Genomic DNA, 27,234 nt, shown 5'->3' with positions numbered 1-27,234 from the left:
GGTTGACACCAAATGCAGAATCTTTTCCATTTAAGTCTGTATGTCTTTATCGTAGCATGTGCTCGTGCGTTAGCCAGTACCTCCTTACAATCCGCATAGATATTTAGATGAGCGAATTCAAGGTCAGGCGCCAAGCTGCTAATTTTAGAGAAGCCAGTCCGGAAGGCAAATTTGACCATTCTGAATGGAGAGGAGATTCAGTATTGGTCGAAACTGTATTGGATCACACTTTGATAGGAGAAGAAGTTCGGTGAACCAGTATTGGCGAGGCCACCTGGGAGCGATGAGAATCAAGCGACATTGTTCTTTCTTCATCTTCCGGAGAACTCTGGGAACCAACGGTATCGGAGGAAAGGCGTAAGCATATATTTGAGACCAGTTGATCAAAAACGCATTCCCCTGAGAGTCTCTGTGGGGAAGCCAGCTTGCAAAGAATAGGCATTTGCTGTTCTTCTTGGTCGCAAAGAGGTCCAGATCGGGATGACCCCATTGCTGGAAGATTCGATCCACCGTTGGCTGATGCAGTTCCCATTCGTGGGTGGACACCGTTGACCTGCTGAGGGTGTCCGCCAGAACATTTGAAACTCCCGGCACGTGAACAGCCAAGAGATTGATCCTTTGTCGTATCGCCCAAGCCCAGATCTCTTGGGCTTCCTGAGATAGAAGAACCAACCTCGTTCCTCCCTGCTTGTTTAAGTAATGCATACTTGTAGTATTGTCCGTGCGAACCAATACTGTGGCCCCTTGAATGATTTACGAAAGGACTTGAGGGCTCAGAAGATGGCTCTTAGCTCTAGCAGATTGATGTGCCATGCCTTTTGTTGAGGGCTCCATTTCCCGCTGACCTTCAGCCCTTGAAGATGTGCTCCCCAACCCTCAAGGGATGAGTCTGTGGTGATTGTGTAATTTGGCGCCTCTTGAAGGAACGCACACCCCTTCTTCAAATTTCTTTCTAGGACCCACCAGAGAAAGGCCTCTCGCATCCGTGGAGTGATTTGAATGAGATCTTCGAATGAACCGGAGACTTGCAACCATTGCAGGCGGAGTTCCTTTTGAAGGGGCCTCATTATGAGGCGGCAATTTGGTATCAACGGGATGCAAGAAGAAACCATTCCCAGAAAGGACTTGAACTGTCGGACTAAAACTGACTTTCTTGATAGTAACATCTGAGCCATGTTATGGATCCTCTCTTGCCTTTCGTCCGATATGAAAGCTTGAACCAGTTGTGTGTCCAAGGTTGCTCCTAAGAACGTTTGCCTTTGGGAAGGAACAAGATGTGACTTGCTGAGATTGATAGAAAGACCCAGCGATTGGAAGAGAGACAGACATCGTTGGACATGGATGTTTGTGTCTGAGAAAGAATTCGCCTTGATAAGGCAATCGCCGAGGTAGGGAAATATTTGAATCCATTCCAGCTGGAGGTGCGCTGCTACTGGAGCTAGGACCTTTGTAAACACTCTGGGTGCCGATCGTAGCCCAAAGGGAAGCACTTTGAACTGAAAATCCCTGCCAGCCACTCTGAAACACAGGAACTTCCTGTGACGGAGTAAAATGGGAACGTGGAAGTATGCATCTTGAAGGTCCAGGGTGGCCATGTGATCCACTGCCGACAGAACATGCAATATTTCTTCAAGCAATAACATCTGTAACAATAGTTTCTTCAAATACTTGTTGAGGGAACGGAGGTCTAGAATTGGAAGCCATTCTCTGGATTTCTTCCTTATTAGAAAGAACCCTGAATAGAATTCTGTTCCTCTCTGCCCTTCAGGGGCTTTTTCGACTGCTCCTTTTTTCAACATCAAATTTATCTGGGAAAACAACTCCTTGAGATGAGCTGGAGGAGGGCCTTTTGGAGGGAAATTTGGAGGAAACTTTTCTAATTCGAGAGCATATCCCCTGGCCATGATTTCTAGGACCCATCTGTCCGATGTTATTGAGGACCAGTTCGAATAACATTTTGAGATTCTTCCTCCAACCCTTACATGTGACTGCGGCAGTAGCGGTGGCAGGTGATGACACTCATTGCCTTTTATTGGAATCCTTTCCGCAGTAGAAAGGTTGTTTCTTGTTCTGGGAGTAGGATGTGTTGCGCTGACCATAAGATTGGTAATGTTGCGACTGGTAGCGCCGATTCCCTTGATAAGATCTGTAGGAATATTGTTGGCTATAGCTTCCTCTATTAGAGCACGATCCACGTCCTCTCACCCCCCGAAAGGGCGGCTTCCGAAACTGCAAGGTGCAAAGAGATCTGGCTGTTTCAGTGTCCTGTTTAGAAGTTTGCAAGGCTTCTTCTACATGTGGGCCAAACAAAAACTCACCATCGAAGGGCATGTCCAGAATCTTAGCTTGCACCTCCTGACAAAACAGAGGTGCCTTTAACCAGCCTTGTCGGTGTAGGACAGCAGTCCCTGCCAGCTGTCTGAACCCAGTAGAAGCCACATCCACTGCAGAGTCTATAATCTCTGCCGAGATCCGTTCTCCCTCTTGCAGTATCTTCAGAGCTTCAGATTTTGAAGGCTACGGAAGCATGTCGATGTACGGTGAGATATCCGACCACATCTGTCGGTCGTACCGACCCAGAATGGCTAAAGAATTGGCCGCACGGACCGTTGTCGCTGCCATCGTAGAGACTCGTTTCCCAATCGAGTCCAGACGCCTGCCGTCTCTATCAGGTGGGGCTGTGATCGGGGATGATGGATTTCTAGCTCGTTTTTGGGCAGCTTGCACGATCACAGAATCTGCCTTTGGGTGTCCTATAAGGCAAGCTGGATATTTGTCAGACGCTTTATATTTTTTGTCTAGATGTGGCAAGACTGGAGGAATAGATGCAGGATTCGACATCACCTTTAGTCCCTCCTTCCATACGAATTCTAGAATTGGAATCGTCCGTACCCGTTTCCTTGGCTGGTCTTTAAAGTCATAGAGGAAACATTCCTCTTTCTTAGTTTCCATAGGAATAAGGAAACGGGTTGCTATCTCCATAAGAAGGTGAAAACCTCCAATGTCTACTGGAGGTGAATCGGCGGTGAAGGAGAAGGTGTCTGGATTTGATATTCATCCCACTCCGACAACAAAGCCTTGTCATATACTTCACCTTCCTCTCTCTCTTCATCTTCTGATGATTGTGCTTCCACAGGATGATGGGAAATCCCTGGCAAAAGAGGTCTTGGAGACCTGAATTCGGATGTGGAAGCCTGCGCCACAGGTGTAGGAGGGCACGGAGTCCGCCGATTCAGATGGCGGGAAACAACAGTAATAATCGTCCAGTATATGTTGAAGATTGGTTAACAATGCTGTAGGCATTTGGGCTGTTGGAATACTAGTAGCGGGTGACGTCAAATGTTCAGGTGAAGGCTGATAATCCTGATCTTCCTCTTGGTATTTAATGAGCAGTTCTGAAGGACTTGTAGCTGCTCCAAACCTACCATCCATATCAGAATCTTCCTCACTGTCTTCTGATTCCAACAATTTGTCAGGAACCTGTAGAGGTACCTTATGAGGAGACAGGCACAATAGAGATAAAGGTTCAAGCCCAGAACCACGCCTTTGTAGCAAAGAAGGCTTCGCCGTAGAAGTTAAAGCCGTAGATGGTGACCAAACCTGAATTTCTGTACATGTTGACAATTTTTGCGTCGACGGAAGAGCCGTCGACGGGCTCGTCAACGAAGCAATAAGCCCTGAAGATGATAACGCTGACGAGGGCGTGGTCGTCGATAAAATTGCGTTCAATGACGAGGAGGGCTTCGTCGACGATTTGGCAGTCGACGATGTAGTTCTCCTTGACGAGCTCGTCGACGGCCACTCCACCGTCGTCGACGGCCTTCTCATCGTCGACGAGCTCGTCAACGAAGCATTCCTCGTCGTCGAAGGCAATTTTAATCGACGACCACGCCCTCGTCAGCATTATCATCTTCAGGACTTATTGCTTCGTCGACGAGCCCGTCAATGGCTCTTCCGTCGAAGCAAAAATTCTCGTCGACTAAATCTTCTTGGTCGTCGACGGTACGCCGACCATAGGAGCAGATGTAGTTTCTTTCGTCGACGATATAGGTTTCACTGAGACATAGACCAGCATCGACGGTGGTGACGCCGAAGACATGATTATCTGAGGTTTAGATGATGAAAAAGTTACCGTCGATGTAGACGTTGCGTCGGCGGAAATCTTCGTCGACGAAGGGGTCGTCGAGGTCTTCTTCTAAGGAAGAATCTTCTCAGAAGTCGGTTTAGGAGGCAAATTCTTGACCGATCTTCTCGGGGGCGTGGAAGGTAAAGGTTTGCTCTTGACAGGAGGAGTAGCCTTAGAAGTGGGAGGCCTCTCTGACCCCTTAGAAGGTTGCTGTCTCTTCACAACCTTGGCCCCAGGAGAAGATAACACCTCCTCAGCAGTTCTCTTCCTAGAGGCCACAGATGACCCAGAGGCAATACTGCCTACCTCAGACACTGGTTGTCCTGGTCCTTGAGCTTCTGTAACCACAGAAGTAAGCAGCCCTCTCTGGCCCGGAGGGTCTTTTGAGGGAAGGTCCTGCATATCTTGCAGTCCTTCACTTGATGTTCCGGATACAGGCAGTATATGCATTTCTTGTGGTGATCTTCTGAGAAAAGCCGGAGCTTACCACAAGATTCACAAGGCCTGAATAATGATTTCTTAGAGGAAGACATCCTAAAACAAAGAAATCCTGAAGAAAACTGAGAAGAAACTGAGCAGAGCTCAGGGAGACTCCCTTCACACGACGTACAGTAGAACATCTGAGAGCCTGAGCCTCTGAGGAGAAATTTCTGATGGGTGCTGACGCCTGATTGGCTGCAGTTTGGGCTATGTATAATGACTATGATAGTCATGCATGTGGAACTTTTTTTCTTGGTAGCTTGGGCGACTTTACTTCCTGGTTTCTTGTTACCAAGGTTTGTTGGTTGTTATGGCATATTTATTGCTTTTTTATGTACCGTGGGACTCCCACTCCGACGACTGGGAATGATTCAGGCATGTGAATCTATGAAAGGCACCCCAATACTGGAGAAACAGTAGTACAGGAAGGATAGCATAGGCCCTGGTGAAAGCCAGAAAATGGCCCATTTGACTGCTGGTGAGGTAATAAAATACAGCAAGATTCAGGGCCAATGGGCCCCTGAGGGTTCTGGGCCTAGGCGGACTGCACCTGCTGCACCAATGGTAGCTACTCCCCTGCACAGAGATATCTTTGCACTGAAGGATGAACAGCTATGTAGAGGAGAGGGCTGAACAGGTCTGTTGAAGAAAGTGGAGCAAGGGGCAAAAGCATGAGTAGAAATAAAATGATCCATCACTGCAATTCTACTTGGAAAAATAAATGGAATTCTTCATTTTCTGTCACAGAGCACATGGCTTGCACTCAAAATTTGCCCGTTGAGGCGAATACCATGTATGTCCGTTCTTGCAGGGTAAAAACATATAGCAGAGAAAAAATGAACAGTATCCAGAATAGTTCTGTAAAAACAAGACCATTGGACGGGAGAGACAAAGGACAAGTGTAAACAATTACTTTGGGAATACCTTTCAAGGGTATCTATTGTTATACCTCATTCATTTTTTGGAAGGACTTATAAAAGAATTGCTCTCCATGGAAAAACATCCGGGTGATTGGCCTGCCGGAAGTGACAGAAGGAACTCTTGCTTTGTGGTGCCTATCCAATTTCTACGGTGTTGAAAGGGGACATAGGGGTAAAGGCTCTCATCTAAGACCTGTGGCGGCACGACCACTAATCTATCAAAGTACCAAGTGTGACATTTGCTACCCAGCCTATTTAAGTTAAATGCTACACTCATAAAGAGGTACTTTACCACACAGGTACGTTTTTGTAATGACCTAATACCCATACGTATGTGTGTATATGTATATAGATCATTGAAGAAAACAAAGACTAATGTAATGTTATAGTTAGAAGACAATTTCAGTGACAGCGTAACATACAAAACCACTGAAATTCACCAGATACACTTATCTCTGGCAACTATAACTCATGCCCCAAGGTAACCATAACTCGAGTGTCCACCATGCCGTTTCTCATCAATAATTTCATTGCAAATGTTGCAGGGATATTTGTCAAAGGTGTCATAGAAGAGGTCATGAGTAATGTAATATGTAGGTAAATAGGAGTGCATGGCGAAGGCGCATTTTAGTTACTTTAGAGCACTAGTTATGTTATAGTTACCAGAAATTACTTTAACTGATGACTTTCAGTGGTTGTGTACATTTACAACATTACACTGTCACTGAAATTATCACCCAAGTATAAACCTTTGTTTTTTTCAGTGTATATCTAGCTTTTTTTTTCCAATGTAAAGTAATATTTTGTCACAATATGTAAAACCAACACCCCACTGAGCATGGCCTTCAGCCATGTGCAGTAGCGAGTTGGCGGCAGGGCCAGGCTTGTGGCCAGGCCCTCCATTCAACAACCTGCAGTCAGCCTTCGGCCATGTGCAGCAGAAGTTTGGCCACAGAGCCTGGCTGAAGTCAGGACTTGTGGCCAAACCCACCCCCACGCTCCATACAGCCTTCCGCCAGTGCAGCAGGGGGTCGGCGACAGGTGGTCAACACCAGTCTGCACATGGCCTTTGCCAGTGCTCGGCATAGTGCTGGCCGAAGCTACTTTGGGCCCCGGGGACCCAATTCAGGAAGGATCTCAAGACTTGGCTCTTCAACTGAACTCCCCCCTCCCCCTTGAGACCCTCACGGGCGAGTGGCCTCGCTTTATAAACCCCTGAAATCATTGATTACCCCAAGACTTTTTTGTAAGGGGAATGAACATATCTTTTTTGGGGGAAATGGGCTGATTACGGCCCCGGGGACCCTATCCCAGCCTTTTCCTTTTTTAAAAAAAATATAAGGAAGGGGGGCCGCGTGGCCCCACTTCGATGGGCCACTTTTGGCCTCTGGGAACCCATCCCCCAATGCCAGGCCTTTTAATTTTATTATAAAAAGAAAGGGAGCTGCGCGACCTCTCTCCTCATGCCTATTTCGGGCCCGGGATCCCATGCCCCAGGGTCAGGCATTAACCTTTTTTTTTTGTAAATGGGAGGGGGGCATGCGCGGCCACCTCCCAGATATTGCCCTGGGACCCCATCCCCTGGGTCATAGCCTGTATTTGGGGACCACAGGGGGAGACCCAAGGCCCCCATGGTCCCTGATGACTCCCTGCCTCCGGTGGGAGCTGGAATTGCTTTGGGACAGCTGTCCAAAAGCAATTCTGCTCCGCTTCATGGAAGCTAGTGCATTTTCAATGCTCTCGCTTCTATGAAGAGGACCGGAGTTTGCTATGGCTTGGCGGGTGCAGTGCTCAGGCGGCAGTCCCCGGGGCCATCTATGGCTCATCCCCCCTCCAACAAAAATTAAACCCCGGGGAAGTGGTGGGTTCCGTGGCTCATGAGACCCTGTATATAATTTATTATCCAGTTGCTCTGGGGAGGTGGCGGATCCCAGGGTTGTGTGTGGGGCTGTGTGTGGGGCTGGAGCCAGCCCACGCACTATAATTTATTATAGACCCGGGGAGATGGCAGTCACTAATTAAACGAAGCATGGGAAGCCATGCTTCGTTTTTAAACTTTCGTCGGGATTCGCAGATCCATCGCAATTCCCAGTGGATTTTTCATTTTTTTTATCTTGGCCATGATGGGTCCCTGTTAATCCCCTCTAAGAGGCCTTGGAGGTCAGGGTGTTTCTTCCCTGCCCCCTATGCTTTTTCAACGTTTTTACTTGTGACTTGGTTCAACCGAGTCACAAGATGGCATCCAAAACTTCCTATTTTGAAGTGTTGGAACTAGTCAGGTCTCAGGCATGAGATGGAGAGGGGTCGCGGATCCACCGCAGCCACAGTTGTATATCCGAGAAATCTTTACATTTCTCAGGAACTTCAAGTCCCTCTGGGGTGTGGCAGTCTCCGAACTTGAGAAATCTGGTGATATTTTCCCCAAAATGTGTGGTGGCTAAACTGGAATGTAACTTAGCCCAAGGTCATACATGGGGTCAGCATGAATGAATCAGTTCATGAGCTGCTACAGCCTCAGGTACTCCCCCCTCCAAGGTGACTACTGGAAAACAAGCAAGAAAAACATGTATTATGAAACTCGGCCACTCCCAAACAAACACAATTACGCCTATGCCCAGCAATATTTGGACAAAGGGTATGGAGTAACCCCCTGAGCTGCCGAATTTGGAACTGGGGAACCAGGTTTAAGTCTTGGAGTCAGTTCTCCCGGCGCCTACAAAAACAAAAACTGTTGATTTAATAGCCATTCTCTCCTCAAGTGTTATAGTCGTAAACAAAACAAGCACAGCAAATGAAGGGACCACAAGCCTTTCATCAAGCTATAATCCAAAAACACGACCAGAGGCAGGCAAACAAAAGAAGAGTGCTCACAGGGTATTATGAATAAGAGGAAAGAGTAACTGGGGCAGTCCTCATGTGAGGTTACAAAGTCTAAAAGGAGGGACTACTACGCGTATTCCCCAAACAAAACCAGGCATTTACACAGGACAGTAAGAGGAATCAACGAAAAAGTTTGGCGGTACTCGAAGCCCATACTGTAGATACATCATGTCTCGAAGAGACATGCGCTGTCTAAGCGAGACCTAAAAAGCACTCTTTCTGACCCAAGATCCTGTTTTCCGCCAAATTTGGTGTAAATCCGTTCTGCGGTTTAGCCTGTAGCTGTGTCTAAATTCTTTCTCGGCCCCCGCTTGATGGATCACCCCAAAACTTTCCATGCGCAAACTAGTCAAAAGGTAGCACTTTTTTGGAGCGTTTTGTAGAGATTCGTAAAACGGCACCAAAGTAATTTGCAAGACAAAAAATGCATTTCCAAAACAAAGGTTACAGGTTCATATTTGAACGCACAAAACGTACAAATTCAGCATGGTGTCACTGACCATGTCATGAGTGATGTAATATGCGAGGTCATAACCAGTGCATTGTGGGGGTATAAGTTATAGTTAGGTCAGGTAACTATAACTGCTGAATTTCTTTGGATTTGTACGAGTGAAATCTGAGCCTAATATATATATATATATATATATATATATATATATATATATATATATATATATATATATATATATGAGTTATGCCGAAACACAACAGCCATCATTTGGATCAAGTGTATTTTTCAATAAAATGGATGCGAGTCAGCATCAAATGGGGATTGAATCACTAGGACTACCGTGCTGCTGGTCCGAAACCAACCGGGGTGGAGGCTCATTTGAAGAAGAAAAAAATATATATAGTTTGTGGTTGAGACAGGCGCAAGCCGAAACTCGTCCCAACTCCAGTTGCCGGGTTTTCGCACTGACTCCACTAACCGCCGACTGCCCTGGAGGTGGAAGGACGAGGACGCCGAGATTATTGCTGAAATTGTCATCCCGTGCCCCCCCGCAGCTCCTTGCTCCCGGCCCCCGGCTTCTGAATTCCAGCGCTGCTTGAGTGCTGTGCCTGGGGTGGGGGGGTCTCACGGGAAGCCGAGTGGAGCTTAGCTTGTGGAGCAGAGCGGGCTGCAGGTGAAGCACGCAGCCTGCGCAGGCAGGGTGCCGAGCCAGTACTGCATCAAGTTGGGGTTGTACTGGCGTGAGTTGGCACCTTGCCCCTAGCGCCCTAGTCCCTAATCCCTCTTGTGCCCTGGATTTCAGAGCTGCAGAGCCGTAGTCACGCAGAGAGGTGTGGTGCAGAGCACGGAGCTCCCCCCTGGCTTTTGACAGCCAAATTGATCTTCGGCACGGGATTCCGCAGACCCGTAGCCCCACAGAAAGGGTCCCGCTCAAGACAGCGGCAGCGGTAGCCGGCCGGGACACTTACAGTCACAGTCGCAGCTAAATACGCAACTGAAGTGTCCTCCCCCAGTGGCCACTGAGAGTTTTGTGGCCATTCTGAGTTTTTTAGCAGCTTTTTCCTCGCTGCGGCTGCTGAACTATGAGAACCTAGCTGCGTGAGTCTTTCCAGCTTCTCCGCTTGTCAAGCCTCCACCTTGCTGCAGGGAAGGGGGGCCTCGCACTCGCCTTACCTTGCCTAGTCTCTGCCCACTGCCTAGGGCTGAGGCCGAAACACCCAGCGTTTGTGGTGGTTTCATGATGACAGAAGCTGCAGATGCCACATAGGAGCCACATAGGAGCTACATAGTACAGAACCCTTTGCCTGGCCAGGAGCAGCAAAGATAGTCGCTGATCAGCAGGGGGCCACGAGTTACTCATAAGCCCTTTAACACTGCAGGAGTTATAAAGGCTTTTCCATGGTTCGGCAGGAGCTGGAAAAAAAGATATTCAAGTGTACCTTCCTGAAGCAGTAGGAGCAGCAGTGCAGTGTTGTGCAGTGTTGTGCAAGCAGGGGACAAGTAAAGACAGCCGCTGGTGAGTTTGTCTCAGTTGACTCAGGCTAAGCTTCCAACTTATCCAAGTTTCATGAACTCCTGCTGACCTGAGAGGTGGGTCTACTGACCTGAGATTCCGCGGCTCTGCTCCTGTGACACGAAGCGGAGAATATCGCTGCTGCTCGGGCACCGGAGCTCGCCGTGAAGCCAGGGAGAGAGAGTGTTTCCGACCGAGTGGTACTGACGGGGGTCAGCCGTGAGAGCTGGGGGCCAGGGGCTGGAAGAGGCCGTGGTTTGGCGCTCAGGGCTTTGGTGCCGGAGGAAGAGAGTTGAGCTGAGCTGCTTTGACGTGGCGGCGCGTAGAGCGGCTGCCGCCCACCTGGCTTCTGGGGCCCGCCCGTGGCTCTCCTCGTTACGCCTCGTTACTCCCCGCTCCTTGCCCCCTCAACCTCCCAGCGCCGGTATCCCGACCCTGCTCCCCGGATCGTATCCGAGTGAAGGGAGTAGCCAGAGGAGGAGTGTTCGCTCGGAGCCTGGAGCTTAGAGCCGCGACCGGCGAAGGAACAGCCAGTTCAGCAGCCTCTGGAGGTAAACGGCGTCGGCTCGTGAATTCTGGCGGAAAGGGAGCCTCTCACTCATAGAGAGTTACGGAGCCGAGCCGAGAGCGGGTAGGCGCCAGAGCTGGTGCGGGTCTCGCCACCGCTATTGGCAAACGCCTTCTCGCTTGGCTACAAATACCCATGCCTGCCAGTCCCCTGCCTTTTGCCAGCATAAGCTGCCTTAGCAGAAGGTGACACTTGTGGTGGGACGAGCATTCTCAAAGCCCCAGGACTATCCACACAGTACCTCCCTCACAGGCTCAAGAAGTGGAGGGGGTGAGGAATTGGGAGTGGCGGAAGCAGCAGACATTCACGAGCAGCACCCCGCGGGCTCCCACGGCGGTGGGCAGGAGCGCTCATGGCCACCCACCCAGGCCGGCTGCAGACCAGCTGATCGAGTCCAGCAAAAGAGGCATCAGCAGCGGCTGGCCAAGGCAGCAGGCAAAGAGACCTAAGCAACAAGATCCTAAGCAATGTTTCAACATCAAGCAAGCGCATCTTTCCCTCTACATAGAGGGCAGAGCGGAGGTGGGAGTCGTGAGGTGCACCTCCCCCCCGAACAGAGGGAAGTAAACCGGCGGGAGCCGCAAGGAGCACCTCCTCCCCCCCAGAGAGCGTGCTGTGGAGGAAGAGGCAAGGAGCACACAGGTCTCCTTGATAAGCAGATTATCCTCACAGATGAATGACAAAAAAAAAAAGAGGGAAAAAACACTCTGCAACAAGAAAACTGCCACACAAAGCCACTACACTAGTCTAAAGTATCACCCAGAATTTTAAGGAGTGCAAGGATTGCAGAACACCACAAAAAGTTCTTTTTAAAGTCACCACCGGGAGGCCTCAGAACACAATTCTTATATAAACTTCCGCCCAATACAGAGAGCTCTTCAGCCATGGTAGAGCAACCAAGAGCCAAGATTAGCGACGGGTTGGATTACAGTCCAGGGAGCCAGTCCCATCACATGCTCCCAGCTACACAAGCACAAAGTGCAAACATAGGAAGTACAAGCACTGAAAGACGACGTTCTCAATCCTGTTCGGGCCGGGACGCTCATCCGGAAAGAAACTCAGACATATAAGCGACCCAGTAGGTGACAGCACTGCATTAATCCGCAGAAACCCAGAGCAAGTTGTGACTGCCCAAATACACTGCCGGGAACAACCTAATCTTCTCTCCCTAGTGCAGATACCGTTGCGGGCACTCATAGGTTCCGGTCTAAGAAAAACAGGCGTGTCAGAGCGGCTGCAAAACTCGGCATGCCTATCTCCTACATTCCTCCTAAACTTGGAATCCAAGATACTAAGCACACTGGAGCCGACTCCAAATCTCTTCAGAAGTTCCAACGACAACCGGCGTACTCCTTCCCCCACACCAAGCTCCCAAAGCCAGAATCTTTATGAGAGCGTGCCATTCACTATCTAGGAGCATCCCCTTCAGGGGAAACAGTGCAAAACATGGCCAGGTCACTGCTCTGGCAATAGAAGAAAATGGAGTTACAAATCGATCTTTTATCTACCATTGCGCAACGACTAGCGGAGCTGAACAAGAAGGTGGACTACTTGGAAAACAAGTTTAGCGAGATCCAGAATAACAGCATCGGCACCTGCTTGTGCGCAGCTCTCATGGACACATGGGCAACACTGCCAGAAATCCTTAAAGGTTTGGTAGAATCATTAAAAATTCAAACAGGAAGCACGATGGGCCCAAGTAATAAGAGCAGCTCCACACCTGCTTTAAACCCAGAAAGCCTGCTGGGTATCGCAGCTGGAGGCAACACGGGGAACCCGACAACAAATTCTGAGACACAAGATCCTTTGGTATGTACCAAACCTTTTAGTAGTCCATCCAGCTGTAATTCCAACGTTAGTAACTCTTCCCCAGGGAAGCAAACTGAGGGTAACAACTCCAACCAGAAAAGGAAGGAGGAACCTCTTTCAAGGAGGGCTAAGAAAAAGTTAAAGAAACAGGAAAAAAAGCTAAGGCTTCAAAAAAACATGCTCTCCTATTACCAACACATACTCAAAATTCACAAATCATCATAGAGAAAAGACGTCTCTTCCCGATTTTTACAAAAATCATGCTTCAAATAACTCAACAGGCATAGCTCCAGCCGCTTCGGGCAATACAAAAGGGAGGGATAGTCCCAAACAGCCAAACCCCCACATGGAGGTCTGTCAAAGTCCAACAGGCCCAGCAATAACAGTCCAACCACCTTATGCACTAAACAACAAGAAGGCAGAGCAAAGAAAACCAGCGGGATCAGTTAAGGACCAAGAACCCAAGATCAGGGCCAACATACTTAAGGGACACATAGCTCCGGGCTGGCAGAAAATCAGCGATCAAGCAGCGCAGCCAATCCAAAGTCTGGCCCAGCAATCAGAACCATGCCAAGGGACTTCTGGTTCTTGTCACAACGCAAGCATCTGGGAAGGAGACCAAAATAAACAGCGTAAAGCAAACCAAGTCTGCAAAACAACGCACAAGGTGATTCTCACCCCCAGATATTACATCAAAGGCCAACATGATATCTTAAACAGGGGCAATTTACTCAGACTTTTTAAGCATATCCCGTCTCTCACAGAAATACAGTCAAACGACCTAGTCTGGGTTAAGTTTCTAAATCTAACTAGCGACTCCCATTGTGAATCAACCTCGATTGGGTCGAGTCGCTACGCCCAAGTGGGGCTCACAACAGATGAAATAGCAAAAATGGCTGCTTGGGGCATTGACATAGCATTTCCCATACCCGAGAAATACTCACATGTATTAGCAGTAACTTTGCCAACAAAGGAGGTTAATTCGGTGTTAAGGGGGACTCTGGTCAATCAAACAGGGAAAAGCTCAGCCATGGAACCCATACTTTACAACGCCTACAAGATAATAAGCTCAGCTGAGCAAAGGGTTGTGCACCATATGGAGCCAAAGCATAGTGCAACGCAAAACACGGTGAACGGTCCTGGAGGCTTGTGCCCTTGACGGCACATCTAGCAGTATAAAGGCAGCCAGCTATCCGAACATGAATAGAAGAGTGGGAAACAACACTCTTCTGTCCATCCTATCGTGGAACGTTGCAGGGTTAAAAAGGCTGCTTAGCTGTAAAGTAGCATGCACGTATCTCCGAGAAAATGACATACTGTGCCTACAAGAGACATGGGCCACTGAACCCCTAATTCTCTCAGGCTATTATGAGATTCACACCGCAGCAATAAAAAAGCAACATCTTTGGGAGAGCAGCAGGTGGGCTCTCAATTTATATCAATCACACCCGCAAAATAGAGGTAAAATCACTAGAAACAAATTCCCCCAACCTGCAAGCAGCACTGATCGGCGGATTTAAAAGCAATAATATCTCAATTCGACTGTTGATAATTAATTGTTATATAAACCCTGCCACAAGGCAAAAAAAGCAAGCACTAAAAACATTAACTAAAAAAATGGACCACCTTATAAACAAATATGTTTTACATCTTCCAATCATCGTAGGGGACATGAACACCAGGGGCTTGGGAGATGGTACAAGGGAACCTCCAAACATAACAGAATTGGCGCCTCTACAACAGCTTCTTTTCCAGCATAACATGGTTTCCACCCACTCCTCCATGAAAGTAGTGGACCCTCTATGGCTCCCCTTGCCCACCTTCAGGGATAAGTCAACAATTGATTACATCTTTATCTCTGAAAAATTGCTAACACACTTAAATGATTTTGAGGTGGGAAACAGGGACGAAAGTGAACACAGCCCATTGAGGGTCACCCTTGATATAAATGGGAAAACCGCAAAACACCCCGTAACACTGGGTACCTCAACCGATGAAGAGCACCATGAAGTACTGAATAGAATAAAATGGTCCACAATACTAAGTCCAGTCCTCATGGAGTGGGTCACACACAAAGAGCAGTGCCAAACAGATAGAAAGTTGGCACCTCCCCTGGAGCTCTGGAAAAAACTAGTTGAGGAACTAAAATCTGTGCTAGGACAGGTCAGAGGCATCCCCAAAGCTCAGGTCTTCCATCCGCAAAACCATTCATTACAACTAAACTCTAGGGACTTAGAGCAAACCAAACGGAGTCTCTCAAAGGTCTTGAAGGCGAGAAGAAAAGGAGCCACAAATCACCTCATGCTGGAAATAAAAGCGCTTCGCAGGGAACACAGAAAGAAAATATGGGAAATTCGTACAAAGAAAATCGAGGCAGAGTGGCTGGAAATATTTAACCTGCTCAAAGAAAAGGGTCATATTCGACTTTGGAGACACATCAGACAACTGTGCCACACCGGTCAAAGAAAACGGGGTGGCAGCCGCCGAGTGGGTTAATTATGTAAAGCTACTGTACACAACAGACCAGAAAAAGATGGATACCCAAGAACAACAAATCCCTCCAGCAACCGAGGAAGAGGACAAAATACCAGTTATCAATACGGCAGAGATAACCAACCTGATTAAGAAAATGAGGACAGATGGCGCACCGGGTCCTAACGGAGTGCCAGCGGCAGTGTGCAAAGTGTCACGTGGATTCTGGGCGGACCAGCTAACCCCACTCTTTAAGTACGCCTTTGAAACGGCCTCTGTTCCATCATCATGGAAAGGCTCAATACTTTTCCGGATACATTAAAAAGGTGATCGCACAAAACCCGAAAATTATCGGCTTGTGGCTCTGCTAGACATAGAAGCAAAGGCATACGCCAGAGTGTTGCTGAAGGAATTAGAAATCTGGGCAAAGGATCACAACATTCTCCCATTCTTCCAAACCCGATTTCGACCTCAATGCTCTACCATAGATAACATCCTAGCACTGGGCCATCTGTCCCTACGCGCGACTCAGTCCTCTCAACCCCCTTTGTTCTGCTGCTTCGTAGATTATAGTGCAGCATTTGACCGAGTGGATCGTGGTAAGTTATGGAGAAAACTCACCAACTGGGGCATGCCTCAAAAGTTGTTAAAGGCGATAATTGCTCTATACGATGGGACCTGGGTGCGCATTAAGACCAGCCAAATGTCGTTAACAACCAAGGTCCCAACTAATAACGGCCCCAAACAAGGGTGCGTCCTTGCCCCTTTACTTTTTAACATCTACACATCCGACTTGGGTCAAGCCCTGGAGGGGGCAAATCTAGTTATTCCAAAGTTGGGGAATGTGCGGCTTCAAATCCTCCAATATGCGGAAGACCTTGTAATCTTGGACCACACTAGGTCAGGTCTACAGAAAGCCTTAGAAGCACTACACAGATTCAATCAAAAGAATAATCTACTGGTAAACCAGGAGAAGACCAAGATCCTTATCTTTGGGAAGTACCATCGAAAGAAGACAGCTCAATGGAGCCTAGGTGACCTTCAAATCAGATCTTGTAAAAGCTATAACTATCTGGGTCTCAGGCTAACGGAAGAGGCAAAATCATCAGCTCACTTGAAATATCCAAGAAACAAAGGGGCTGGAATCATCTGCAGCTTGAGAAGTCTTAACCGAAGACTACACAGTCCATCCACTGAACCCATTCTGAAAGTCCTAAAAGCAAAAGTAGTGCCCTAAGTCAACTACGGCCACTTAACCTTTCCTGGCGCCTTCACTAACTTTTTCATGAGCTACCAAATCTCGGTATACAAGAAAGTATTAGGCATCTCACGACAGGCCAGGAGAGCCAGAGTAAGGCTGGAGCTGGGTCTATCTCGCCCAGATATTTCCTGTCTTGGCGACACTATAAAACACTATATTAGTACCCTGCGAGCTCCAGCAACAGCCTTGAAAGCGCAAATTAAAACAATCTTTGAAGAAAGTGGATCCCCATGGCATGCGCAATTGTCAGTGGCCACAAAATTGTTAGAAATAGAGGTGCAAAACCTGGGCAACTCTAATATTCCAATAGCTGCATGGAAAAGAGCTGTGAACAGACAGGTCAAGTATATATCACACAAAAGAGACCTGAAAAGTTCACATCACCATCTAAATCTTTCTTCATTGGACGCCTCCTATAAAGTGGGAAAACCACAGCCTTATCTCGAGCAAGCACTATCTGTCCAAACCCGCAAAAAGATCACTTACATGAGGCTTCTCGCACTGCCCATCGTGGATTTTAACCAAAGCTGGGCCCGCCCGGATAGGTTAGCTGCATGCAGACTTTGCAATTACCATCAGGAATCCTGGCTGCATTTGTTGTGCTGTTGCCCAAAGTTAGCTAGTGAGAGGCACCGTTTGGTCACCCCAATCTACAGAGCTCAGGGCCTCACACGATGCAGCGAAGTCTCGGACTTGTGTTTTTCTTCGATCTCAACTCAAACAGTTGCACGGCTGGGGAAATTCATAGAACTAATTTGAGCCGCATTGTCGGCGAAAATAGAGCCTCATGAAGAAAACAGTCGGCCCGGAAGTATGGGAGCCGCGGACATACCGCCCATTTAAAACTAATGCACTTTGCACTCAAACTGTATATCTAGAATGTGACACTGTTTTTAAGGTTTTATGCTCTACTAGTTCGTAGTAACAAGCAGGGAAGTTAACTTATTTTCTTTTATATAATTCTTTTACATTGTTAGTATATTGTAATGATTTTAAGTAATCGAACACTAAAAGGCTTTTTCACGTTTCACGTGACCCGCTTTTTTGTTGAATAAAAAACTGGATGAAATCACTCGTGAGTGCGGGATCTTCTTTCCTAAATAAAGAAGCATGAGCTGATATATATCACAAAACATTAGAATTTACCAGCAGTTTTCCTTGGTAAAGTACAACGTGGTAAAAATATGCATTGTAAATGTACAATGGGTGGAAAAAACTGCCTAGTAAGTTACAGCGTGGTAAATGACTGTGTAGTAACATCTGGTATTCTTAGGAAAGGCATGAAACCTTGGCGATTTGCAGCTGGAGAACAGAAGAGCCATGATTTCCCAGGATACATTATCGAACTATAACAGCAGCGATCATTCTTCTTAAACATTAATAGGAAATAAAGGGAGATGTAGATGTGTTATATATGCGCTCCTGTTGGCATTTGCAAAGGACCCTAAATTCGCAAAAAGTAGGCACAACGCACCATTTAAACAAGCATTGGCATAGCCAATAGGTCTCGCATTTAGGACCTTATAAGTATTTAGTTTTGTAGCACAATATCCTTGGTGCCACAACATCAGCTGTTGCATGGCTTAACCTTGTACCTTATAAGTGTTTAGCCATGCAACAGTCGATGATGTTGCACCAAGGATATTGTGCTGCAAAACTAAATACTCATAGGGCACACAGGCGGAGAAGGCTAGAGAGCGAGAAAGAAAGAAATTGGGATAAACACAGAGGAGGTGGTAACAGAATGGGTGGTGGAGGGAGAGCCACAGAGAGCTAAAGAAGGGAGGGAGTATAGAGGAGCGTACAGAGATACAGAAAATAGCTGAGAAGCTGAGTGAGGAGGCAAAAGAGTGAGGGTGGGGGGACTCAAGGATAAACGCAAATAAAGGCAAAGATTGAGGAGGGAATAGTACAAAATGTGGAGGAGTGAGAGGGGAAGGTACAACGGGAGATGAAGGAAGTGGGGACAGTAAGGGGTCGTGAGCAGTGAGTTAAGAGACAATGGAGACATTATTGAAAGAGGGGAGGAATGGTAAAAATCGAGGAGAGAAGAAAAGTGAGAGGAGCAAAGAGACAGAGATAACAAGAGACAGAGATAACAAAAGACATGTGCATGTAAAGAAATCAGGAGGGAGCTAAATTAGGTGAAGGGGACAGATGGGAGGGAGGGAAAAGGGGAAGAATTAAAATAAAATGGGACAGAAAGTATTTGGCGGAATCCACCCCTGAATGCGAGTGTCCAAAAGAGAAGGGGGGTGAAGAAATGGAGTGGAGGAGGGCACAACAGGTGTCAAAGAGGCTGGGGGTAAAGAGGGCCACAAGGGTCTGGTGGAGACCAGGGGAGAGACTACTGGTAAAACGATGAAAATGAACACCTGGTTATAGAGTGAAGGGGATGAACGGTGAGGGCGTGTTAAGATGGGCGGAGTTAGCGAATAGATGGTTCTACCACGGGGAACGTGATGGAGGCAAGTGGGGGGGGGGGGGCACATGAGAGAGCAGGTGGAGGGCAGGAGGTCCTAACGAAGTTTGTGAAGGAGAGCGGTTTGAGGCGAGAGATAAAGAGAGGTACTGACACGGTCTGGTCAGGAGGGTTGCAAGGGGGAGCCACAAAGGGGAGAGTGCACAAGAGGCGGGGTGGAGGTTAAAGTAGACAGCTGGGGAGGGGGGAGATACAGGGAGGTCTGGGTTGGTGCAAAAGGAAGGATCTGGGAAAAGGCTGCTGAAGAAAACCAGCCAACGAGGGAAATGGAAAAGGACCGTCTAATGAGGGAGAGCAGTGGGAGGAAAGAGTATGAAATGGGAGAGGATAGTGAGAGCGGGGGGGTTGCATAGGAGGAGGCTATCGAGGCGCTGGGGAATGGAGGAGGCTGGTAGAGAGGACACTGCTGGGGAGCAAAGGCCTGTGACAGAGCATGGGGAAGGAGAGGAGGCATTTCAAGCAGCTCGGGTGAGAGGGCGGAGTAGAGGGCAAGGGAGGAGGCAGATGAGGGAGAGCTCATGAGGGCAGAGGAAGACGCACGCGGAGGCTGGCGAGAGAAGAAAGGGGCAAACAAGGAGGCTTTGGGGAGAGAACGGAGATCAACGCATAAGAGGGGGCTGGCGAGGGAGGGCACGTGAGTGGATGGTGTAGAACACGTTTATCTGCCTATGTTGAGTCAGATTAGGTAGTAGGATCTAATGTTATTACCCACACATATGGTCAGAGCTAGCAACAATTACAGAGGGCACTGAACACACTTAATGACCTACTTAGAAAGCAGTAACACTCATGTATGCACCAATAATAATACAGTTTGCGTGGAGTGCAAGTTACACAACATTTTGCACCTATTCTGGACGGAGTCTCCAGTGTCCTCAAAGTTACCGTATAGCGTGTGCGTCATGGCGTGAACAGCATGCACGCAAGATTGTCGCACCAGGGCGTGCGTCTTGTAGTTCTCCTTCTCCAGGGATGCGTGAACATTTTCTGTTAGTAGCTGATCTATGGAGAGGCACTCGAGAGTCACAGGACAGCGTGTGCATGAATTCAGAGAGCACAAAAAAGCTGGAGAGCTAGCTGGGATGATCACAGTTCAGTAGAAGAGGAACAACGCACTCAGTACACTTCCGCCATCATTACCGCTGCCCGCGTCACTGTGACATGTGCGGTACAGGTGCTATAAAAATGACACCAATTACCGGGCCGCTTGTATGAGGGCCAGTGTGTCAGGGGACAGAGTACGTACGTACAGGCTCACAATGTCTCTGAAAGCCATTTACCAGGCACAGTGCTTGAAACAGAAATATAAAACTGACAGTACTCGCTGTCCCAGAGTACCTGTTTGCCAGCGATACTACTCTGTTGCGAGTACTGCACCCCTGCTGAGAAGTGCAGTATTGCTGAGAGCCAGGAAAAGGCTAGAAGATTAAGGTACAGGAGTGAGCTTGTGACGGAGGGCAGGGAGGAGAGCACGTGAGGTGTCTGGTGTGAAAGAGCAGCAGGGAAGGGGGCGGAGAGGAGGCTCTGAGGAAGAGCGACGGCTAAAAGCCGAGAGGAAAGCCAGATTTCACGCGTGCCCGTGCACGTAACCGCAAGCTTTAGGCCACAAGCAAAAGCTTGTGGTCGGATTTCTGAAGCCCACTCACTAAATGTCTCGCCAAGTCAGCAGCGCCTGCGCTGGCTCAGCTGAGACCTAAAAACTTGCTTACATTTACAACTTTTACATTATTTCATTAATTGGCAGCATTTTTCCATGACAATCAGAATCCCTCAATAATATCTGCAAGAGATGAAACTAGACATGGACATGATGATCCAAATCAATTGTGAGCTTACCATTTTAGTGGCGTTCCTTCATATTCAAACCAAATTTCGCCAATATCTTCTGGTCTCATTCCTTTCTGGAAATGCTTCTTAACTTTATCGGTAACCAACATGAAGTAGCTAACTCTTGGTAAAAGTAACTGAAATAGAAGTTAATGAATACACTGTAACACTGTCTGTCAGACATGAAATTTATACAACACGGTTCATAACAACTAACAACAGCATATGTGGACTTCCCTTTATAGGTCTTGCCTACCAGGCAGCGGTCATGCATGGAACGAAATACATATAGTATATTTCAAGCAAGAAAAAAATAGACAAGTACTCCAAGTGCAAGTAAAGACACATCCTACTAAAATTAGGCAGGTGGTGTAATTTTCGGAGTTGCACTTCCAAGCTTTCCTTCATGGACAGATTAAATTCCTTAGCAGCATATGGAAAATGCACACACAAGCACACAGTCTGATCCAGGTCACTGACAACCACACTTAAAAGCATCAGACCTGTAGAATTTCTAGAATCTCAATAGAACACGGTGGCATAAATTTTGTTTTCGCTATTTAGGTCACGTTAATAGATCAAATACCTTCAAATTCAATTTACAGGAGCCTCCAAAGCAGGGAGGCAAGAACAATTTTCAAGGCTAGCTTTTGCTTATAAACACGTGGTTTTCAAGACATCTGGAAGATGTGCATTCTGCTGTGCAAAGTCTAAAACATCTTTATTAATTTAGATAAATTATTACTGCTCTTTTATACAAATATCTTTAGAATCCCATCAGGAGCAGGGAGGTGATTTTAAAGGCCTTTGATCACCGAATATAAAATCCAAGTCCAATCCCAAATACAGCTACTGATGCTATTAATTTGACATCACTTGAAACCACACGAGGAGGAGACACCCACTACATAAGGAGAAAATAAGAGAGTGTCTTTAAAGCACTGAGTAGGTTTGTCTTCAAATTAGGCCTGGCATCTCCATTTAAGGATGGATTTGAAAGAATGTTGCCAAGTCCTTGCACTGGAACAGCCAAGGATTCTCACCAAAACAAGGTGAAAGTTGTTCTACGGTTTATTCGGAAGCCTAACATTCTAATACAAAATTTAGACATGAAAGACAAGTTTTGGTACTAGGATGATTCCAGCCAAGACAAATATAAAAATTGTCTGCGGATACCATGAATTCAAGATGGAAAACCGACAGCTTTGGATGTCAGCAATTTGTACTGGGCTGAAATGAAAAAGAGATGGTTAATCTTAGTTTATTCTTAAGTGACGTGCTTATTTTGTTACAGTGGTACCACCGACCCTTCTCTAATAGGCACTTATCCTCCATTCAGCACACTTTAATCTACTTTTACTTAGCTCTAATTAGTTATTTTAGTGTAGGCCCCTGTCTACCTATCTACAGGAGGCTGTGTGCTCTGAGTACTCAGATGGCGATGTATGAGCAAAAAGTAAGGAGAAGTTGCTTAAGTGATGCAATACGTTTGAAATCAATGATATCTTAGACCTGTGTTTCAGTTATTGCTAGAGCCACTTTCCGACTGATGAAAATTGGAGCACAACAACTAGAGGAGAGATGTACTTCATTCTGGATGAGGGTTTTGAGGCATGGGTAATGGCTTTACAAGTGGACTAAATGACCTCAACAGGAGAGAAGAAGAACATAGAAATACATGTATTAATCCTGAATAGAATGATGCTCCAAACTGAAATCACGCAAGATATCGTTAATTGTTTCTGAAGATCTTATTTGGAAGAAGTGCTGCACATACACGTCTTTCAGAAACTTTGGGGTAATATGTGGCATGGATATCTGCAGATACCCCAAATTGCTATAGCCTAGGCCTTCACTTCCTGATATACTTTAATATCCATGACTTCATCCATGTGCAAGAGCTCTACTTGATATAATGTAGCTGAAGTGAAACTAAGATATGAGAGGCATGGAGAAGTATAAACTTCTGAACATATTACATTGGTGCTGTACAGTTGTGACATGATGGGTTCTACATTTTATTTCCCACAGTACCAAGGAGATCAAACAATCACTGAATGAAGTGGGCAGGAAAGAAGGAAGGGAAAAACTGGGAACAGGCCATAGCGGTGGGCTGGAGATAGAAAGGAGCCAGGAGCTGATAAAGGAGAAAGAAATGGGACCATAAATGATTCCACGGACAACGAATTAACAGGGTGGTAGACAACAGCAGAATGGCATACAGACAGGGAGCAAGAAGAAAACCAGGACAAAGGAAACAAAAAAGTTTGTGAGCACACACAAGTGTGGGGTGAACAGTATTGAGAAATCCTGAGCACGATGAACGGGGTGGATCAAAGGCAGAGAGAGAAGCGTGCATAATAATAAACAAGACAGTAAGAGGGTGTTGTCCCTTGAAAAACAAAGCACATAAAAAAAGAGAAAAACACAGGGGAATAACACACGGAGTAAAGTTACGAAAATAAAAGAAAATAGGACAAAACAACAGCTAAAAAGATGATGAAGATGTGAAATGGGTGCCACAACATAGCACGCAGTACATGTCATAAGCAGCTATGTTGTTTATTTAGCATCGCACTTCCAATACAAAGAAATGGAAACTCAGTGAGATGCTAAATAAACAACAATGGTGCATTTTTAAAACGCAAGCTAACAAAAATCTAATTTTCAGTAAAAACAAAAGGAAATGTATGCTCAGCTGCAATCTTTCTCTTAATGATTGCATTCAGGGTTCAGTACCTTATGTGACTAATAGAGGTCCCTTTTCAACTCTTCAGGGACACTTACTAACAGCCTGTGGTACTACACCCTTTCCTTGCTTCGTGGATTTTCTTTTACTTATGGTACTACTGGGATATTTTTTGACAAAACAAATCTAACAAAAATGAACATTTGCAATACCAACAGCTCCAAGTTTCACTAATGCGAGGCCAATTGCATTGGAAATACTTGTTCAATAAAGCCTCTAGTAATAGCCTGTGTTCTAGTGGTGAAATATCAAATACCATTGTACAATCCATTTTGTGTACAGAGATGGCGTGCCTGAATTGCAACGAGTGAAACTTCTCCATATCCACAGATTTAAAATCCTGCTGGAGTTGTACAAAAAGCTTTCCTAGTAACAGTCCCCTACATCTGCCTAAGTCGAGATACCTATGGGATCCCACTTGCCAAAATGAGACAAGCGCTTCAATTCATGCAGTCCATCCCACTTCCATAAAGGAGTGTAATTGGTAAATCGTTTTTTACAGTCTAGCTCGATCATGGCAACACATCACAGACGAATCCATTACCTGAATGTTCCCGTAGTGGCGTTCCTCTCCTTTTCCCATACAGCATCACCAGATAACTGGAGGTATCTAGTGCATATATGTCAACCATAACAAATCGATCCTATAGAGATGAGGACAACGATTAACTATGTTGCCCAATATGTTGGGAATGACCGAGTGCAATACCTCTTTCACACACTTCCTATGGAGTGCCGTCAGAGCTATTCTAGGCATGTAGTCGTCCCACAGCAGGGTGATTATGACATCACTAGTGTCCTTAAAGTTAGGTACCCATTGTTTTGGAGTATGTTTTGTACAGTATTGCCCAGTAGGTAATGAAAGAGAACGCAAATTCACCAAGTATCCAAATTAAATTGCACTCCAAGGCCATCATTACATGTTGAGTAGGATAATTACCACATTTGGTCAATTCTATTACCGCATGGTGAGGTATTTGCCACATGTGGGAATTAAATAACTTCTATTCGGAGGGTTAAATAGGAAAACGAGGCCTAACAGGTAAAATCTGTTTTTAACATAATGAGTTCTCTAGGTTTTGCACTATTTTAAACACTTTTACCCTAAATTAATTTCAGCAGGTGTGACCTACAGTAATTTGTTAGGGGGAAAACTGTGAAGAGAACTTTTACACAACTCTTAATTCTGAGGAATCAGAATTTAATCCTTAACTTGTCATGACAGCCTAAGAAGGCTGTCCCCTAGGTACGTAAACCACATCGTATCTCTCCTGAAGAGTCAATGGAAGTTAGGTCTGTAATGACAGGTGGGCAGCGCAAATAAAAATGACTTAGTTCAATGAATAAACACAAAATATTGCGTAGGGAGCAGAACTACTATTGGTCTTATGAATGTTAGTGCGGCAGGTCATTCTTTGCAAACCATTGCGATTGTCAACAAACAACAAGAGGGTGGTCTGCCATTAAAAACATATTACCATGCCTGTATCTCCATCACTAAACAGGATTGTTTTTCTGCTAAATAAAACCCGTGTACCTTAAAGAAACCGGTTCAAATTTAAAAACAAAAAATGTATCTCCTTTGGAAAGACGCCGGGGAAAGCAAGAAGTCACGCCCTGGACCACCGGTTTCTCACCTAAGGTAGCCCACAGAGTTTCCAAAGACGAAAATGGCCAACCTGGAGAGTTTCCTCTTTACGAATGGATTACCACCCCCTCTGAGGTATCAGTAACTTTTCAATGTATGCCACTGCAGTTGCAGTCAAAACCATTGATATATCTCACTGCTAGTAGCAATTAACAGAGAAAAAAGCCGCTTTTATGTCCATAGATAGCTCCCGTTATCAGCATACCTGCCTCATTCTTCACTGGGCTAAACCACGTATTACACTCCTCATATTTACTAGGCCACACAATTACCTTACTGCTTTACTCATGACTTAATACAGTCACTTCTGCATGGAAATACAGTGAGACTGTGAAACATCTTAACTCAGTGATCTATATTCTATTTTCTATGCTTTTTAAAATGTTGGCTTTGGCAGTACACCTGTATCCTTACTATCCAAGTCGTTTATGCAGGCTAAAGAGTTCTCCTTCGTTCTCATTGGCCACCACTAGCCTTTCCCTTTCAGCATGAGACCCCAGAGGTCACACAGCCCCCAACAGCCGCCTTGTAAACCTTCCGTAACACCATCTCCGACCAGACCAACCCAGTAATTTCTGTAAAGAGATGATCAGTAGTATCACAGAGACTATCCACCAATGCCTTCTCAGTAAATTATTGTGTGTTAAAGTTCAATTCAATGCCAGCTTGACACCACCTGGACCTAAAGACTCCCCACAGTGGAGAGTGGTCAGACATACCATAGACAAAGAATCATAAGTCACTAATATATGCAGGGTGACCGTGGTGTAAGGAACATATGCACCCCAGAGAAATATAAATATTGGGGCGTGCCTTCCATCAGATGTTCATAAACCTGAGGTCTGATGTAAATCTACTCTAGCGTGTGTCTCCTTTGATAGCCTAACGATTGATCCAGACCTATCTGACCTAACATCCAGGAACCGGTTTAGTTCCTCTCGTATGATTACCACTGCATGTGGGAACTGTAATACAATTGGCCCTATTTTACTCAATGAGGCCAACTGGAGAGTGCGAGGGATACAGACTGAAATTGGAACCAACTGTTCCCCATCCCAGGTTCCAATAACTTGCAGCATAGTAGCCCACACTTTATTTGTGACAAAGAGCTACGAGTTACCTATCAATATAGCAATATCTCAAATGACCGATGTGAATCCTGCATGCACCAGGGATTTAGATCATCCCCTAAGCAGTAGATGGTCACTACTGCCACTAAGATGTGTCACTTCAGTAATACAACGTCCAGCCCATAACTCTGCATCATAGCCAGCATCACCCTGCTCTTTATCTTATCCACCATTCCATTCACATTGCATAAAATGAAGTTCCACTTACAAGTGTCCTTCAGAGCCCTAGTGTTCTGTTCAAACTATGTCAAAGCTGTGGCTCCTAGGTGTAGCGACCCATTTCTGATACCATACAGTAAGTCCTGCCATTCACATCGATGAGTCAATTAACAAAACAAACTCACACCACTCTCAATGACGGCTCAAAATTGCCATCAACCCCAATGCTTGATGTGCCTATCGCCCAAAGTGTTGCACATTAATGTTACCAAAACCGATAAGGAGGTGGAAAGAAGATAACTGTTTCCTGTCCCATTGCATTATTTTGGACCCCCACCCGAGCAACCACAAAGGCATCATTCCTAAACAGAAATGTGCAGTAACTACATTATACAAAAACAGCAGGTGAAACAACAGCTAGAACCAATGCATGACAGAATAAAACACAACATAGTAGTGAATACACTTAACAAGGGGATAATTGTGAGGTAGGAACATCACTGTTGGGCAGCATGGAGTCAGATCCTGAATTCTGCCCCTTGGCTACCTGGTCTAGCACAGACCCATGGACTGCATTCAGTCTTGAATTCATTCCTTGGGCCCCGGAGGTGGCAGACACATCTCAGGTAATACAACTCGACATCTTCAGAACTAGTTGCTAAATGCTGTTCAACAGACTGCAAGTCCTTAATGCCCCCCCACATTTATTTTCTTGAGAGACAAGTACACTGATATTGTTTTTATTCCATTGTTTCTACT

The 27,234-nt window shown here is 46.2% G+C and overlaps 1 protein-coding gene across 3 annotated transcripts in view; it reads right to left on the bottom strand.

Moving 5' to 3' along the window:
• Positions 1-27,234, bottom strand: part of ATG5 (autophagy related 5) — a 540,258-nt gene that overhangs the window by 406,764 nt on the left and 106,260 nt on the right. For all 3 annotated transcript variants that reach the window (XM_078648434.1, XM_078648433.1, XM_078648435.1), the window contains exon 3: positions 20,799-20,926. In XM_078648434.1, coding sequence (XP_078504560.1) covers positions 20,799-20,926 — 128 coding nt within the window. The remainder of the gene's footprint in view (positions 1-20,798; positions 20,927-27,234) is intronic.

This window comes from Lissotriton helveticus, chromosome 6 (assembly GCF_964261635.1).
Source record: "Lissotriton helveticus chromosome 6, aLisHel1.1, whole genome shotgun sequence".
In the NCBI taxonomy this organism is placed as follows: domain Eukaryota; kingdom Metazoa; phylum Chordata; class Amphibia; order Caudata; family Salamandridae; genus Lissotriton; species Lissotriton helveticus.
This window is presented reverse-complemented; position numbering and strand designations above follow the sequence as displayed.